Raw genomic sequence first — 19699 nt, 5'->3', positions numbered from 1 at the left:
GTTTGAACGAAAACTATGTGAGTTTGAAAGTGGTACTTATTCTAACCAGGATTTGGTGGTGGCTGCTGAGGCTCAACTGGAGTCTGTGCTGACTGAAAATAGTAATGTTGGAGTTTAACAAGTGTTAATTAAATTAACTTGATTCTCTGCACCCCTCCCACCCCCACCGCCGGTTCCTCCTCAAAATAAAAAGGAACTGCTCAACAATGCACTTTAAACAAGTCAAATTCCTCTTTTCCTCGACTTGGTTGCAATCTTTAAACTGTCGTCACCAAAGTGCTTATGTTGTTTGACTAATAATTCCAAGACCTGGATGAATGATCCTACCTCATGAATTCATACTTCACCACGGCAGCTGGAGAATTTACATGCAGTTAATTAAATCAGAACTTTTAAAAAAATATGCTAATATGGTGACCATGAAATTCAGTGTCATAAGAAACCAATCCAATACGTGAATGTCCTTTTATGAGAAGGTTTCAAGGGACCCACTACATTTCTGTATTATGCATGTAAGTTGTCATTGCATTATCTTCCATTTTTGGTGTAGTCATTAATAAAATCTTAATATTCACCTTTTTTTTTCTTGTCAACTGTTTCAACCTTGCCCTGACCACACATGCAAATTGGTAAATGGAATAGCAGTGGCTACACTGATACTGGTACAAAAATGAACACAGACTGCGTATTGACACTAGAGCCTGTTAGCAGTCCTTGAAGGAACAGGAGGGGCATGTGGGACATGCCTCAGTAAGGTTTGGCTGATAAGACTGAGTGTGAGAAGGCTGTATTTTTTGTTGCCCATTATTTAGCTCTCCAATCTGTAAGTCGTTGGGCCATGCTGCTTGCAAGCAATAAACGGTTTAAAAAAGAATTCAAAGCAACGATGAATATCAAGTTTATGTCTTCTGAATACACAGTGTATAAACACCAGCAGCATCCCAACCAAGTAATGTTTAAACTGACACAAGAGTCTCTTGAATGATGCCTGAGACACACACATTTTAGACCTGCCTTTCTAAATTCTATTTGGCCATCCACAATGTTAATGTTACTCCTTTTTTATTTCTGTCGTGTTCCCGTAGCTACAATACAAGAGTAGAGATGAACTGTTGAGGCTGCATTACGCTCTGGTCAGACTGCATTTGGAATATTGTGAGCATTTTCACATGCTGGGTCTAAGGAAGGATGTACTGGCATTAGAGGGGGTCTAAGAATCTTGGGGTTGAAGGGCATGTTATTTGAGAAGTACACTCTGGGTCTGTATGTGATGGGAGTTTCGGAGTAATGGTTTTGAGAGTGGGGTGGGGGGGGGGGGTGCGTGGAAAAAGTGGATCTTATTTAAACTTAGAATACTGAGAGGCCTGAATTGAGTGGATGTGGAAAAGATGTTGCCATCATTAGGGCAGGCCAGGACCCAAAGATGACACTTTTGAACTAAGATGAGGAGGAATTTCTTCAATCATACGGTGGTTAATCTGTGGAACTCATTACTGCAGAAAGCTGTGGAGGCCAAGTCATTGAGCGTATTTAAGACAGAGATAGGTAGGTTCTTAATTAGTAAGGGGATTAAGGGTTACAGGGAGAAAGCAGGAAAATGAATTTGAGAAACATATCAATCATGATTGAATGGTGGAGTACCCTTGATGGGCCAAATGGCCTAATTCTTTTCCTTTATCTTGTGGTCTTATCTATAACCTTATTTGGGAAGGGAAGGCATTATTGTAATTTTAAGGTCTAACATACACACATAGATACAATAAAATTCTGAGTACAAGCTCTGAAAATATTTAGAAAAGATTTGGAAGACAGAGACATGACCAAAGTTAATGTACCAGGTAGCTGTCCAGGTGTGAAGAAAGTTCATACATGACCTGAGATGTTAACTCGTTCTTTTCTCACAGATGCTACCTTATTAACTGAGTGTTTAGCATTGGAATTGAGAATTCTTGCTCAGTTCCAGCAATGTTATTTACATTAAACCCAACAAATAATAAAGTTTAATTTTATAACTATTGCTAATTGTTCATACAGCAAATTTAAACTAATGAAACACTTCAGAGCACCTAACACGAACAATATAGAACAAAATATGACACGATAGGAAATATTAGCTTAGGTTTTGGAGTGGATCTGTAGCTCGGGTTGTGGGTGTTGAGGTTGGTTGGCTCGCCGAGCTGGTTTGTTGTTTGACAAAAGTGTTGTCTATGTAGTGTATCCATAGTTTAGGTTGGATTTGCGGCAGGGCAGTCTTTGTATCAGTGCTTCACAGCAGAAGATGACACTTTTGTCATCACTAAACAGACAAATTTGAAGAGACACACAAACTCATGAACAATACCCTCGCCGGAATAAAACTCACCAGAGAGGAGGAGAAGAACTAACAGCTCCCATTCCTGGATGTCGTGGCAGAGCATAAGACAAATGGGGAACTGCAAACCAAAGTACACAAAAAAGCCACACACAGAGACCAGGTATTGAACTTCAATAGTAACCATCCCAACACACACAAACGAAGCTGCATGTGAACTGGGTCAGGAGATGCCTACAGGAACAGCATCAGAAAGATTCTACAAGCCCCGACACACTCATCACACTACCCTACATCAGGAACACGTCAGAACTCACCACAAGACTTCTATGACCGCTGGGCAGCAGAGTGGCACACAAGCCCACGTCAACCCTATGACAAGTGCTCCCCGGCGTGGACAGAACCAATGTCATCTACAAGATCCCCTGCAGAGACTGGGAGAAACACTGCATCAGACAAACAGGAAGGAAACTAACAACAAGAGTACATGAACACCAACTGGCTACAAAAAGACACGACCAATACTCACTCATCTCAATCCACATGGACAAGGAGAACCATGACTTCAACTGAGACAACACCAAGATCCTAGGACAGGCTAGGTGGAGACAAGCACGAGAATTGCTGGAAGCATGGCACTCCACAAAGCATGCTATTAATAAACACATTGAACTTGATCCCATATATATTCCACTACGGAGGAAACCCGGAAGTGAGCAATCCATCGCAACGGATCCTAGAGTTTAAAAACCAGGTGGGAGAATACACTGACGCTTCATCAGAGGCTGCACTGTGGATGTTACCAAGCACGGTAATGAAACGTCTGCAGAACAACAAACCAGCTCAGCGAGCCAACCAACCTCAAATATTAGCTCAGGTGACCAAAAGCTCAGTCAAAGAGAGTTCAAGGAATATTTTTAGAGGAGAAATTGAGAGATTTAGGAGAGAACCCTAGAGTTTGGTATCTATGGAACTGAAGATGCAAATGCTGGTGTTGTTTTAAATTATTCATTCATTCACTAGATTGTGTGTCATTGGATGGGCCATTATTTTGTTGCTCATTCCCACTTGTCCTTGATATGGTGGTGATGAGTTGCCTTTTTGACTCGCTGGAGTAGGTAAACCCCACAGTGACTCACTGACAGTTGAACGAGCAATGATATGGTTCTCAGTCAGGATGGCGTGAGTCTTAGAGGTAAGCTTGCAGGTGGTGGCCTTGTCTTTAGTGGAGGTCACAGGTTTTGAAGGGGACATTGATGACTTATTGAAGTGCATCTTGTGGATGATATGTATTGCTACCGCTGCACCAGTGACAAAGGGATCGAATGTTGAAAGTGGTAGATGGAGATCCAGGCAAGTGATGTACTTTGTTCTGGATGCTACCGAGCTTCTTGTGTTGTTGGAACTGCACTCATCCAGGCAGTGGAGCATATTCTGTCACCGTAGTGTGCTGCTGACGACGGGCAGGCTTTGAGGAGTTGGGATTGGAGAGAACCATTCTCTTTACACAATCCATTGGTAAACCACCTGTTTCTATGACATCTTTCTGTGTAGATGTAAGAAATGCAATATATGTTTTCTTCCTGCACTGCTGCTCGTGACCCTGAAAAATCCTATGTTTGCCAAGAATTTCAGCACTTTCTCCAACAATTTTTGCTGAGCACACTATACAATTTTCAAGCAAGGCCCTGAAATCTCTGTTGCTTTCACTTCTACTTTACACCATTTTTCACTTGACACAGTTTCAATAAAGCATCATAAACCCTTGAGCAATTGTACCTTTTTTTTGTCAGAAGCATATCACAAACTGTGTACTTTTGGCATTGATTTTATCCAACCCTGTAGTCACAGTCTTGTGTCGAATCTGACTGCTTATAACCTTGGTATTATAAATGCCCTATGAATATATGGATTAGGAATGGAAGTAGATCATTTAGCCCTGCAAGCCACCTCTGTCAATCAATAATATCATGAATGGGCTTGTGTCCGCATTCAAATTCAGCATTCCATTTATTCATGATGAAATGTGATTTTGAGTTAACTTTCCAACTAATGTAATTTCCATCACAGAAGACCAGCTACTAAACATGGTGCACTTCTCCCTCCTTTACACTGCTAACATACTCATTTTTACTTTATTTCCATAAAATATACTATTATGTTTTTGTCCCAGTTTTGAATCTTTACTTTTGCTAAATTTGAGCTAATCCTGCAAGTGATTCGTCATTCCTAGTGATCATATTAAAAATACCCTCTTCATGAAAATACACAGTTTACATCCACCCATGGCTTTGTCTCCCTACATGTTAAACCTCTGCTGGTAACATACTGCCACCTCACCTGTATTGCAATTCCCTGCCCTAGCTCCCTTCTGTTCCTTAAAACTGTCGCTAACCACACACAAACAGCTTTTTTCTCTGCCTGAAAGTCCACATTATTCTTCATGGCTCTGCAAAACAACTTGGGATGCTATGCTGAAGGAACTAAACATAAAAGCAAGGTGCTTATCGGCGTTTTTGAGTAACACATCCAGCCATTTGCTGAGGTGAATAGCTTAGAATGCCCAATGACATGGGTGAAGATATTAAATACACACTTCCACTGGTGTGGATAAGAACTTAGGCAGGAAATTCAGTCAGGCCTAGTAGGCTTTTTAAGCAATAAAAAGATAGAATGGTCAGGAACTAACTTTATTTTGGTTCAGAAGACAAGCTTGTAGAAAAACAATACTTAGAAAATATAATTCATCCCTTATAACCTTTGATAGTTGATAAACAATTATGAAAGAGCAATTAAGTTTCTCTCTTCCCATACACATTATTAGAAGAGATTGTCGATAACATAAATGGGAAGACTATTCGTTTGAGAAAAAGATGCAATTTTACATCAGATCCCAGTACAAGAAGGAGAAAACAAAGTGAAAAGGTTCCCTTGCATTTGTTCTTTAAAAAAAATAAAGACACTGCAAAATGTTATAGAATTTTAGTGGTAACGCTTGAATCTGGGCTCAAAGTCAAGTAATATAACCAATTCCAAGTTATTCCTAGGAGTTTACTAAATTTTCTATTGAAAAGAGATTTGGTTACTATTTCAGTGCACATGTTGTGGGTTGCTTGGAATGTGCACCACAGGCAGTCAATAACTTCTGCTTCCACCTGCCATTAGTCTTTAGCATTTGAAGACCAGTCATATGGAAGGTTTGTAATTTTGACGTCCCCTTGAGCCAAGAGTTCTTTTAGTGCTTTCTTCTTTGGTGAGTCTCCAAGGTGCTCCAACACCCAATTCAATAGCTATACAAAGGAACAAAGTGCAAATATGTTAAACTAAATATTTACCTACAAATTGAATAAAATTATGCATTTTACTGAAAATGAACAGAAGAACCTAAGGTGCGGTTTAACCTCTTAAGAAAGATTGTGATCATTCACCATCAGTATTACATAGCACCTTATCACCTCAGGCCATCCCAAAGTATTTTGTTTGCAATCAGTTGCCTTTGTGTGTATAACAGTCAATTTGCACACCTGATTTTACAAACAAGATGAATAACTGGTAATTTGATTCCTTTGCTAGTTCTAAAATTGAGGGCAATGACTAGGCAAATTCTCCATCTTAAAAACCATGCTATGGACTTGCTCATGTTCACCTTTGACAATGTAGCAGTTTGAAAATTGGCTCTTCTACAGTGACTTTATTGTAATTAAACAGTCCTGCTTCACAGGCACCTTATCGAACAAAATTTTACCCCAAATTTCATAAAGGAAAGCTTGGTCAAAGAGAAGTTCATATTATAATCCCTGTTGTTGAAAATTACAATATAGATTTCAGCATTAAACCTGGCTTGATAGATCATTAAGTTTTATTTTGACAGTTTAGTTACTTTGGTGATCACTGAACATATTCAGATAAGGTCATCAATGTTTCTTTCTGTTAACAAAAGAATACAAGTTTATGAAATAAAAAAAATTACATATACTTAGAGTATTTAGAATCATTTTAACATAAAGAACAAACAGTAAGAATTAAACCTTATCCCAAAAAACATCCATTGTTACTCAAATCTAGTGAAGAATCACTCCTGCCTTAACTCTTCAATTTCTCACTCAAATCACTCTTCGAAGACTTGATCCTCTAAGAGCTTAAGACATTGTTTTCCCTGTCGGATGGCCTGAAAACTCCTACAAGCTAACAAACCTTCAGAGTCTGGCTATTTCTATAAATTAGAAAACTACCCTTCTGCCAGGTTGTTACGTCTTCTGACCTGACAATTTGTTTCTGTGTAATAAAACTCAACTTTGCTGAATGTTCACAATGACCTCTACAGGTAGCTGACCAAGACAGTTATTCTTCACAGAACGGTTATGGTGCAGAAAACCATTCGTACCTACACCAGCTTTTCAAATAAGCATCATTACCTATTGCCAATCTCTTGCTTCTTCCACATACCTTTGTACTCAATTTCTATCCACGTAACCATCCAGTGTCTTCTTGAATGTCACAACTGAACCTGCAAGTACTGTTTTTCATCCAGTGCCCAAAGTGAATGTGACATTTGCAGGCGACTCTAACAGGCTGAATGGCCTGCTTCCACACCGTAAGGATTGTTTGATTCATTGCTCTCCTGGCATAAATTCCTCCTCAACTCGATCTTAAATGTATGACCCCTTTATTCTGAGATGGAACACTTTTGTCCTAGACTCTCCCATGAGGGGAAACAACCTTTCTGCATCTACCCTGTCAAGGCCTCCAAAAATCCTGAATGTTTTAATAAAGTCATTTCTCATTCTTCTATATTCCAAAGAATACAGGCCCAATTTACTCAATCTCTCCTCATAAGACTGTCCCTCCATATCTGCTGACAATCTACTCAATCTTCTCTGGACTGTTTCCAAAGCCAGTATATCCTTCTGGAGACCAGTAGCCAACACTGTTCACAGATAAGTTTTGACTACTGCCTTGTACAATTTTAGCAACACTTCCCTACTTTTATACTCCGTTCCCTTTGAAATAAAGACCACATTCCATTTACCTTCCCTATTATCCACTGAACCTTGGTGTTAGTCTTTTGTAATTTATGAATGAGGACTCTCAAATCCGCCAGGTCTGCAGCTTTCTGCAGTGCTGTTCTATTTAAATATTTTGTTATGTAGGTCAATGCGCATAAATGACAGGTGAGCGTTGCAAGTTACAAAGCAGACGAGAGATTTTGGACAATTTTACGCAATGTGGGAAATGGGAGGCCATAATAACAGTGTTGGAATATTAAACTCTAGAGCTAATAAGGGTGAGAGTTTTAATATCAGATAAACCAAGAAATCGAATAATTTTCCAGAGGTGAAAATAGGCAATCTTATTAATGACACAAATGTGTGATGGAAACTCATTCAAAAACTGATGGAATCAGTCACTAAGGAATGACATCTGCGGCACGGACTAATGACATCATCTTCAGTCTTCCTGAACTTGCATTGGAAGAAATTTCTACTCGTTCCATACTGGATGTTATTAAGCATTGTGATGAATTGGAGGCAGTGTAAAGGTGCTGGTGGGGGAGAAGAGCTGTAATTATCAGCATACATGTGGAATCTGCTGTGTTTTCAGATTATGTCACTGAGGGGCAACGTGTATGTGAGAAATCGGAGGCCAAGGTTAGATATATTGGCAACAGACCCATCTCCAGGAAGTGGTTTGACAATTTAAATATTATGAAGTGTATTAAATTTAACATTTGCTAACTTGGTTTCAGAGAGGAACCTTGACATGTAAAAGTCAAGGACTGCTGGATGTAAAAGTTGAGAGTTTTTCCCCTTACATGATGGATCCAATGTTCCTGTTTCACCCACCCGTCAGGATTGTGCAGCAACTTCCCACATGAGGCTTCTGATCCCCACGACTCCTTCCATCCACTTCCCTCCCTGGCTGCCTACTTTGCTGACATTTGGCCAACCTTGCAGACAGACTGCCTACAGCTGGGAGACAACAAATAACTAGTTGATCAGGAACTGCTGTGAAGCACATGAAATGCTGAGGGATGTCAAATCTTTTGGATTTACCCAATTTTAATTCAGCTCTCCTTCTGCCTCAGAGTAAAACTCCAGTCCAGTGTCTCGAAACATAACGTTATAAATACTCCCATTAGTTTATTTTCACTTGTGTTCAACAAGAAGGAAGGTTCATGTGACTATTTGTTTACCTTTTCATCTGTTCCGCCAAAATCAATCTTGTACCACTTGAAAATTTGGCTCAAGCGAACTTCCTTTTTGGAGATATCAACTTGGCAGCCATCGGGACCATCAAGAAAAGCTGCAGCTGAAAGCTCCAGCTGCTTGATAATATGCTGTAAGTATAGGATAAAATACATCATTGATTGACCATATGCTACATTACCTGCTTCCTTTCCTAAAATTTTCTTTTAAAAGGTCTGGCTTGTGCCTGGACATGGTTCCAGAAACTCTTCTGCATCTTAGCCATTGACTCAGTATTTTGTGCAATCATTCAATTGCAGAAGATAAACAACTGAGCTTAATTTTATCCACAATTAGTGCCCGGATGGATATACAGTTGACACGGATCATTCGATAGCCTATGGGCTAGCCGTACACTTGGGAGAACAGACCAACTCTTTTGTATATTCCAGTGTTTCCCAACTGAAATCAGCCAACTAATGATAGACCAGGAATTAAAGTCTGCTCCGCCATCCAATAGGATTACGGCTAATCTGACATTCTTCACATCTATTTTCCTGTCCTCGCCCCATAACCTTCGATTAGTGACTAATCAAGAATCCATCATGGCCTTAAATACACACAAGGACTCTGCCCCATAGCTCACAAATGGCAAGGAGTTGCAAAGATGCTCAACGCTCAAACTTCTCCTCCTCTCAGCCTTAAATCGGCACTGCGTTATTCTGAGACTGTGCCCTCTAGTTCTAGATTCCTCCATGAGGGGAAACATCCTCTGAGTATTTATCCTGTCAAGCCCCTTAAGAATCCTATATTCAGCTTTATACATTTGTGAGCCACAACTGAATCTGACCCCATAACACACACAAGTAGTTCTTTCTGGTTTCTAATTACCTGCTGCATACATAAACTATTTTTTCTCTCATGGTCCCTTTGGTTTTTTAGCTAATCACCTCAAATCTGTCCTCTGCTTAAGAACAGATTCGCTATTTTCTTGTTTTGACACCCCTCCCCCCCATAATTTTAAGTGTTTTTATCAAATCCACCATCAATTTTCTAGCCTCTAAGATCAGCAGCAGCTGCTTCATGCAACTGAAGTCCTTCAGATCTGGAACCATGAATATCTTTTCTGAATTCTCTTTGATACTCTCTCATTTCTCCTGAAATATAGTACCTAAAATTGATCACTAATTCAGCTGAGGATAAACCACATCAGGTTTTGTAAAAAAATTATGCATTTGTATAATATGATTTTTATTAAAGTGATGTTTTAACTGCTTTCTCAATTTCCACTGCGAATTTCAACAATTTGTTCACATGTATGCCAGGTCTGTCTTGCTACTGAATCCCATTTTGGAATGTACACTTATTTGACATCTCCTTGTTTTTCCTAGCAACATAATATATACATTTGCACTTCTTTGCATTTAATGTGCATCTGTTTATCCATTCCACCAGGCAGTTTAATATCCTCAAAGTCTATTACTTATAGTTCACTATACAAGATGATCAAAGAAATGAATTATTGTAAAGTTCAGGCAGTTACTGACAGGGTTTAAAATTCCAGTACACAATGGATCATTCTAAAACATCATTCTAAATGACAGCAAAGGGAGATGGTGACGGTGTAAGATACAACTTAAAAACAAAAATCTTTGAAAGGTGCTTGAAATGATTCAAGACAAACCTTGGCAGAGTAGGTCTTGACTGGAGGGCAACTTAAGACTCCACAGTTTAAAGCAAAGTGGATGAGTGGTTCAACTTCCTCCAAAGCAATCTGAAAAAGGAAAAGTTATCATGTTTAAATTAGAAAGCAGAGGCAGGGGTCAGAATGGGGCAAGGAATGAAAATGACAAATGACTAGTAGATCAGGGTTGTTCTTCTGGATTGCACAATTAAATCAGTATTTAACCTGGAAGGCATGTTTATGACTTCAAAAGATGGGGTGCTAACCCTCAATCTCATTAAAAAATATCCGTGGCAAGAGACAAAATTTGCATTAGACACCTCACAGCCTTTTGCTGTTAATATTGTGCTCATCAGTTTTAAATACTAACCTTTATTCCTGTTTTATTAGATGTCAGATCTTTGTAATGTTCTTACAAATATCACTTGCACCGCATTTAATTCCACTGATTGTTTCATTTATTTATTCTTTAACCAGTCCTCACTTGCTGTGTTGCATGATCATTTAGTCTGTCATTTAGTCTTTCATGTCTATCAGACATTTCTTTATGTTTATCCTGCAGCCCCTTTTCCCTTACTGCCATACTTGTTAACCTGCTAAATCTCAAATAGTTTTAAGTTATGCTAAAACAGTACTGATCCCAAACATCAACTTTATTTTGCTCTACTATTTTGCTGATATTTTTCCAGCCATTTCTGTTTTTATTTTCTTTGACTCATTCGTGGGATATGGCATCACTGGTGGGCCAGCATTTATTGCCTGTCCCTAGTGAGAAGGTGGTGATGAGCTGTCTTCTTGAACCACTGCAGCCCAAGCGCTGTAGTTGACCCACAATGCCGTTAGGGAGGGAATTCCAATGATTCTGAAGGATGGTGAGTGGTTTGTAGGAAGTGGAGTTCCCATGTATTTGCTTCCCTTTTCCTTCCAGATGGAAGTGGTCATTGGTTTGGATCACATTTCAAATGATTGAAAACGCAAAATAACTTAAACATGTGCCAAATGCACAATGATAAAACACCATTCTGTGCATGAAAGGGATTTTGTACAAAAGATTGGCTTCAAAAACAGCTTGGCACATCATTATGATCAGCATAGCAAGTCTTTCGGGTGTTCTCTATTCAATGCACCTCACTCAGCAACACCTGAAAGAATGTTTTCAACAACTCGACTGCAGTGACAGGTGGTATCTGCCAGGCATCCTCCATCACTTTCTAACTAAAATTAGTAATAGCTTTATTTATCGTGAGGCAGCACAGTGGCATAGTAGTTAGCACTTCTGCCTCTCAGTGCCAGGGACCTGGGTTTGATTCCATCCTCAGGCGACTGTTTTGTGTGGAGTTTGTATATTCCCCCTGTGTCTGCATGGGTTTCCTCCCACAGTCCCAAGATGAGCAGGTTAGGTGGATTGGTCATGCTAAATTGTCCATGCTGTCCAGGGATGTACACGATAGGTGGATTAGTCCGGGGAAATGCAGAGTCACAGGATAGGATGGGTGGGGGGGGGGGGGGGGGAGTGAATCTTGGTGGAATGCTCTTCGGAAGGCTGGTGTGGGCTGAATGGCCTGCTTCCACACTGTAGGGATTCTATGATTCTACTGACACGTACTCAAATGAGTACATTGAAAGGATCACACCATCTTAGGTGCAAAGGTACTTAGGTACAGATTCTTAAGGGGAAAAAAAGAAAAATAAATAAATAAAAAGTCCTTCATCACAGGTCTTAGGAACAAATTAGAAAAAATAAAGAAATAAGAAGTTCAGAATAACAGTCTTTTCAAGCCAATTCACTTGGGCACCTGGCTTCTCGTCTGCACCAGACTTTGATTCCAGACCATCTGGGCTTCATCTGCAGGCTAGAAGACCAGATTGGAATCATCTTGAGGCCACAAGTCCATGCTGAGCTGCCAGGATATTGTCGCGTCGGGCCAGGAGACAGCCACGTAGGGCTGAGAGATTGCCACGTTGGGTCTGCACTGCTAGGAGTTCAGGAAATCGCCGAGAAAGAAAAGAGGAAAAATAAAAAGAAAAGGAAGGAGCAAACAAGGCCCAGCTAAGGAGTCCTAATTCACCAACATCTTGGAATCACTTTGTAGTAGAATCCATGGTGAGCCACCATTAATGGGGAGCTGCAGCATACAATCAAATGTATGAAAATCAAGTCAATGGTCCTGATTGGACAGGCATTCCATCTTTGCTTTTCTTGATCATATCAAGACTCTATGCGCTAATCCTATGGATCTGGGAGGAAGAGGATCCCTATCAAACCCATTTTTCCCACACCCAAAAACACCACCGCCATCTCCAGCCATAATAACTTCAGGAATTTGACAATGGTAATTATTTTCACAAAACAATATATATCATTCTATGATTATCTATTAAGTTATTTCCTTGCTGCCCGTAGGAGGACAAATGCATTCTCCTATATGGCCTACTTCCTGTGGCTGAGGAAATCGGCTCAGAGATGCAGTGTGGCTTTAGGCTTGCCAAAGTAACCTCTAACATAGTGTCTGTTGCCACACATTCCAAAGGAAGTGTTGAAAAGAAAACCAGGAACTGTTCATTGCATTAATCAACCAGATCAAGGCATTTGACTCAGCAAATCTCAAGGCTCTGTAGATTATGTTCCAAAGATTTGGATGTCCAAGTATCTTCACAGTTCTTTAAATCTTTCATGGTGTCAGAAGAAATATTTCTAATCAACCAGTTCAACAGGTTATGGCACATCACACACTCTTTAATCTTGGTCACTTGCATTCAAAAACTATATAGATATATGTGAAATGTAGTTTGTGGATAATTGCAGTTTCGATCCCCACTCCACTCCAGATTTGCAAGTCACTCTCACTCTTCAACTCGGCATTCAAGAAACTCAGCCTGTCCTCAAATGTTGCCAGAACAAAACCTGTATTTGGTCACACCCGATCAACCAAATATTCCACCTTTCATCAGTGCTAATGGAGAAACTCTGGAATATGCTGTGTGCTTCCAATACCTCACCTTTCTCTAAAGGCCAGCATTGATGACAGAATCCACTGCTAGTTAAGGTAGGCCAAATCAACCTTCAAAACACTATGGCACAGAGTGTTTGTCAACTAAGACTTCGATAAATGAATGAAAGTTAACAATTTTGTTAACAATTCTCTGTAGCATAGTGAGGTCTCGATTGTATATCAGCAATAAATAAGAGCACAGGAGAAATTGCATCAGCCATGTTCCCACCATATCTTCTGAAGTAACTAGAAGGACCAGATCCACAGCATTCAAAGGACACTCCTGAAACAATAGGTTTGGTAGATTATCTATCCTTTTTGGGTACTGAAAATACTCTTCCCCGCTCGGTTTTGTTCTCTCAATTCTCAAAATGCCAATGTTTCAGGTCAGGACAAAGAAAACATTTCAAAGACACTCAAACTGTCCTTGAACTGTGACAGCATTGACATTAATGGCTAGGAGGAACTTGCTGTGAATCACTTAGAATGACAACTATGTCATCAGGCTTTGAGATCCAATGCCTTAATAATAAGATGGAGTAATAGGACAGAAGGAAAAGTATCCTGTCTAATGTGCTCAAGGATCTATGTGTCAAGATATAGTTAATTCAGTCACGTGAAGAGCCAGGTGGAATCTTACAACAATGAGAAACAAAGGTCAACTAATAATGGCATATATTAGAAATTCATTCACAGGACATGGGCATCACTGGCCAAGCTGGCATTTATTACCTATCCCAATTGTCCCAGGGGTAGTTAAGTGTCAACCACATCACTGTGGCTCTGGAGTCACATGTAGGCTAGGTAAAGATGGCAAATTTCCTTCCCTGATGGACATCAATAAACTGCATGAGTTTTTCAGACAATCAACCCCAGTTTCATAGCCACCATTAAACTCTTACTTCCAGACTTTTAATTGAAACCAAATTCAACCATCTGCCATGACAGGATTTAAACTTGCATTCCTAGATTATTTACAGGGCTCTCTAGGTTAATAGTCCAGTGATAACACCACGACGGCATTGCCTCTTCTGGCAATTCTAACAATTATTTTTCACAACTTATGTCTACAGTATCAACCTGTAATAACAAGTACAGAGGCACTTTGTACAGCATTAAAGCAAGCAACATAATATTAAGTTCAATGAAGTTGTTTCTTTTAGTACTGTACAAAGTGCCTGTAATATTAAATTAGTATCATTATGTAACGTACTTGAATACATTCTCAAAAGGCTCATTTTTTTTAAAAATCCTGAAAGATAATGCTAAGCTCTTCAGGTTATCTGAGCTGTTAAATTTCTCATTTTCAAAACAATGAAGAAAGCTCTGATACTCAAATCAGGCAATTCCAATGAAAGGATCGAACGCAAAACATGACCCAAACAAAGATGAAACTGTGAAGAAATATGAAAAAGATTTGACAATTGTAAAACTTCCAGCGAATTATTAAAAATTTGCTGAAGTAATTGCATATAGGTTGTGATGAATAGAGCAGAACACCAGCATCCTTATCATTTATTTAGTTTTACACTCACATGTGGAAGTATTAGTGATCAGTTAGGAGACAAGTAAGTATAGTGATGATGGCTCGAAGATTAAGAGCAATTTCCTGCATAGTCAATTTGAAAAGTACTTATCAGCTCCTTTTACTGTAATATTTCTAACTTGCTTTTTTAATCTTAAAATTTATTTAAATTAGAATAATTATTGAAATAACATCACCGTCTGCCTCAAATCAAATTCTCAGTTTAATATTTGAACTGCTTGGCTGCATTGGGTAGATATAGCTAACTATTAAAGATTGCTAGGTTATTTTGATTTCCAGTTTGAAAGGATTTGCTAATAGGAATTGATGAAACTTAAAACAATTGCCTCTCGAGCAGGATAGGCCAGGTATTTGCATATCTTGTGATGGATTTTTGTCCAGTTTTGTAACTTTGAGGTTAACACATTCGGGGAAGAACAAAAAATGACCAATCTACAGATAATTATGTATAAAAGAAATCACCTATTTCCCTCTCTTTATTTATTTACTCAGCAATACACAGAGAGACAATTAATGACTGACCTTAAGACGTGGGTCGCCCTTTGAGAATGGTTTCGATATCTGAGCAATGCCTTTTCGGTTTCCACGAAGTACACCATTTTCAATATCTTGCAATGTATAGACTTCTCCACCAATCACGTAACTTACAGAATTAAAAAACTATTAAAAAGATTGCAGAAATTGAGTTCGGGGGATGATTTCAAATACGACAAGCAAATCAAACCTACTTAGAGCTATATTTAAATATCAGTAAGAATGCTGTGCTAGATTGCTACGGTATTTTCACTCAAGGTCACATGTGATGGCATACATGAAATGCTATAATTTTTTAAAAATTATATCAATGACCATTGAGGAAGTATCACTATATATTTTTACATTAAAAAAAAACAGGTTGACTTAATGGATTAGAAACTAGTCCTGTACCTGCATAATAAAATGTGAGGCTGGATGAACACAGCAGGCCCAGCAGCACCTCAGGAGCACAAAAGCTGACGTTTCAGGCCTAGACCCTTCATCAGAGAGGAGGATGGGGTGAGGGTTCTGGAATAAATAGGGAGAGAGGGGGAGGCAGACCGAAGATGGAGAGAAAAGAAGATAGGTGGAGAGGAGAGTATAGGTGGGGAGGAAGGGAGGGGATAGGTCAGTCCAGGGAAGACGGACAGGTCAAGGAGGTGGGATGAGGTTAGTAGGTAGGAGATGGAGGTGCAGCTTGGGGTGGGAGGAAGGGATGGGTGAGAGCAAGAACAGGTTAGGGAGGCAGAGACAGGTTGGACTGGTTTGGATGATTCATCCAATTAGTGGTATGAAAATCCCTGTCTGCTATAGCAATCACAACTAATTTTTATTTGGTTATAGAACATAGAACATAGAAAAGTACAGCACAGTACAGGCCCTTCGGCCCACGATGTTGTGCCGTGGAATAATCCTAATCCAAAAATAAAATAACCTAACCTACATTCCCCTCAATTCACTGCTGTCCATGTGCATGTCCAGCAGTCACTTAAATGTCACTAATGACTCCGCTTCCACGACTGCCAATTGGAAAAGTCATAAGTGGGAAGTGAAAGAGGAGTAGTTCACTCAGCTGGCTAGGTGGTCATCATGTCAGTCAGATTAATGCCAACAGCTGTTATCACTTAGGTAGACTTGGGGCCTACCTCATCACCCACCCACTTGTAAAAATATCAGAGCACTCAGCGCGGTTCAACAAGTAATTCTCATGTACCAACTTCCAAACAGAAAATTCAAAAAGAAAAGGGTTAAGTAAGGGTCACTGTTTACAGTGTTGAGCGTTGCAAAGTTGACTTCTCAAAAAATTCTTTTTGTTTAAATATACAGTAGATATACTTTAAAATTGCTTAATTAACTGTCCCTTTATGACCAAATGGTAGCATTTTATCAAGCAACCTCCAATGTAATGCTTATGCATTGAAATCTGTCATAAATAAACCTGAGGTCAGCAATGGCTTTTGCTTCCATGAAAAGAATAATAGTTGAGATATGGGACATGAAGCTAAAAGGCTAGATCAACACCCATATCACAGAGCCAGCCGATGGAGATCAGGCAAATTCCTCATTCTGGGAGAATTGGGATGGGAGCTTTTTATTTTTAAAGGGCAGGAGGAAGACCTCTTTCTTGTCCTAACCTGCAAGCAGTGCTATAAGGATGTGTTCACCTCTTTCACAGCTAAAGGCTCAGAAACTCTGCATATCAGTTACATCTGTAAAATGGGTTAAATGAGAGGCTCCCAGTCTTGTTAAGATTATTTAAACTGCCAAACTGCCTTCGAGGAGTGGGTTGGTCAGTTGCCGTTCAGTTTGCCTCTATTAAACCTGGATGTAATTTGAGATGTAGTTGAGGTTTTAACATTTTAACTTTCAATCTTACGTTGTACACGTTCAGAAAAAGAGCTTTCTATCTTTTTTATTGTATCTTCCCAAATTGACCTTATTTATTGACTTTTGTGCTTGCACACACTTTCACTTCTAGTCACACTCTGGTTACTATCATCTGCTCTACTGCACTGAATTTCTCTTTAACTCTCCAAATATCCCTCCACGGTAGCCTTCACTCTACAATTTAGTTTGAAGATTTATTTATACAATTTGCCAGGTCTCTGGTCCCAACGCAGTTCCAATGAAGGCTACTGCTGTTTCTCTAGTACTGATGTTAATATCCCATGAATTGAAACCCACTTCTCCAACACTAATCTTTGGGCTATGCATTTAAGTCTCTAATCTTATTTACCCAATACCAACTTGCTCATTGCTCAGATAGTAATTTAGATATTATTACCTATGTGGTTCTGCTTTTTATTCAGTCCCTAGATGTTCCGATTCCCTCAGCAGAGCCTCCTTGTTATTCCTATTGATGTCACTGATACCCACGTGGACCACTACAAATGTATTCTTCTGCTCCCACACAATGTTCCCATCCAGCCCTGATATGATATTCTTAACCCCGGCGCCAGTCAATTATCACAGCCTTAAGGACTCAGGCTCTTACCCAGAGAGATCCACTATCTGTCCTGCTAACAATACATTTCCCTGCAACAATAACAACATTGCTTTTCTGTGTCTCCCCAGAATGGCATGGTCAGATTGCTCATCATCTCTGCAGTCCTTGTTCTCATTCATACAAGCTGCACCTGCTAAACCTGTTGCACAAATTGCAAGCACTGAGGCTCCTCCATTATTAACTTCCAGATTAAGATAACTGCCTCTTTTACAGTCGCTCCTCTTACTAACCACTCAGTACCTTCCAAACTCTTCCCTACATAACCATGGATTTGGGAGGTACAGGGTACAAATGTAAAATTTTCAGGAGACACATGTAATAACTGGTGTTATTACAAATAAATAACAAATGGTTGGCAGAACAATGTAGTAAAGTTCAATGCAGTGAAGTGCAATGTAGCCCATTTAGATAGGAAGAGCAAAAAAAAATGATATATGCTAAATGGCATAACAATACCAAGGGGTCAATTTGCACAGATCTCTGAAGAAAACAGAACAGTTAATCAAAGTATAGGGGGTGCTGGGTCTTAGAAATAAAGGCAGGCTTATAAGATAGGAATTTGTATTAAACTGCTATGAAACACTAGTTTGGAGAAAGCTGGAGATTTGTGTCTAATTCTGGGCCTCAAACATTAGGCAAGATCTGATGACTTTGGGGAGCATATAGGAAAGGTTTATTAGAATTGTTCTGAGGATGACGGATCATGTAAAGGGACTACACCCATCTAAGCAAACTGGAGAAGGTCTGATAGGCATTAGGTTGTTTTACCTAAACCTTATGCGATTTTAAAGTGAATATGTTGCCATTGATCAACCCGGGGGGTGTAGATTTAAGTTGTTAGCAAAAGAATCAGAGCTAACATAGGTAAATCATTTTTCCTCAATAAGTAATTGAGCATAAGGGAGCCAGGTTTGATTCCATCCTCAGCTAACTGTCTGTGGAACTTGCACATTCTCCCATGTCTGTGTGGGTTTCCTCTGGGTGTTCCAGTCTCGCCCACAGTCCAAGTATGTGCAGTTAGGTGGATTGGCCATGCTAAATTACGCATAGTGTCCAGGGATGTGTAGGCTAGGTGGGCTAAGCTTAGGAAATGCAGGGTTGGGATAGGGTAGGGCGGTGAGTCTGGGTGGGATGCTTTTCAGAGGTTGGTGTGGAATTGATGGCCTGAATGGTCTGCTTCCACACTGCATGGATTCTATGAATCTGATTAGCATTTGGAATATCCTACCTAATAGGGTGACAGACAGACTCAGTAGAAGCTATCAAAAGGAATATGGATAAGTACTTACTTGAAGGAGGTACAAAGTAGAGATCCTTCACAGACTCAGTTGGCCAGATGACCTCCCTCTGTGTTATACTATTTTATACCAACACAATGTAAAACCTCTTCAAATGTGCATAAGTCACTTTGCAAAACTTTCTAACCCTGCTCAGACATGAGGCTCCTTCATGAAACACCCGCTAGTAGATGTGGAAGTTGTTATTCATTGTGAAATAACAGGGGCCAAGAATTTCACATCTTACTTTATATCTCTGCCACATATTTTTTGGTGATCCTTGTTTAATATTTCCATGAATCACTAATGCATTGTATATATTGATGAAGAAAGCTATCTTCTCTTTCCTCGTGAGGCTTTCAACATCCATGCGTTGTAGTTGTGTTGCAAGTTCACAGTACTCATCAAAAACTGGACTGTTCGCCATGGATTTGTAATCTACAAACTACAATATAAAAAAAGAAAGTGTTATTGATCAATCTGCTGCAGTTACTCTGCAATTTTGGATTATATTTTGATAAGGAAACTTTTATTTCATAATTGCATCTCAAGTCAAGCTACAGTTATTCATGAAATCATAGACATAAACATTGTTATGAAGTCCAAGTAGGCACTTAATATTTTAAATTTGTATTACTATAATGATAATCAATATTGAGCATTTTAATACTAATTTAACAA

At 39.4% G+C, this 19699-nt stretch overlaps 1 protein-coding gene across 7 annotated transcripts in view; it reads right to left on the bottom strand.

Annotated features, from left to right (window-relative positions):
- Nucleotides 1-4985: 4985 nt before the first annotated feature.
- The window catches only part of zgc:152951 (uncharacterized protein LOC569013 homolog), a 57724-nt gene continuing 43010 nt past the window's right edge, over nucleotides 4986-19699 (bottom strand). For all 7 annotated transcript variants that reach the window (XM_048540587.2, XM_048540591.2, XM_059650215.1 and 4 more), the window contains 5 exons: nucleotides 19266-19463; nucleotides 15242-15379; nucleotides 10181-10270; nucleotides 8505-8648; nucleotides 4986-5601 (listed from right to left, as the gene is read on the bottom strand). In XM_048540587.2, the coding sequence (XP_048396544.1) occupies nucleotides 5473-5601; nucleotides 8505-8648; nucleotides 10181-10270; nucleotides 15242-15379; nucleotides 19266-19463 (699 nt within the window). In that variant the 3' untranslated portion in view covers nucleotides 4986-5472. The remainder of the gene's footprint in view (nucleotides 5602-8504; nucleotides 8649-10180; nucleotides 10271-15241; nucleotides 15380-19265; nucleotides 19464-19699) is intronic.

Source organism: Stegostoma tigrinum, chromosome 12 (genome assembly GCF_030684315.1).
Source record: "Stegostoma tigrinum isolate sSteTig4 chromosome 12, sSteTig4.hap1, whole genome shotgun sequence".
NCBI lineage: Eukaryota > Metazoa > Chordata > Chondrichthyes > Orectolobiformes > Stegostomatidae > Stegostoma > Stegostoma tigrinum.
The sequence above is the reverse complement of the archived record's forward strand: the minus strand, read 5'-3'. Positions and strand labels throughout refer to the sequence as shown.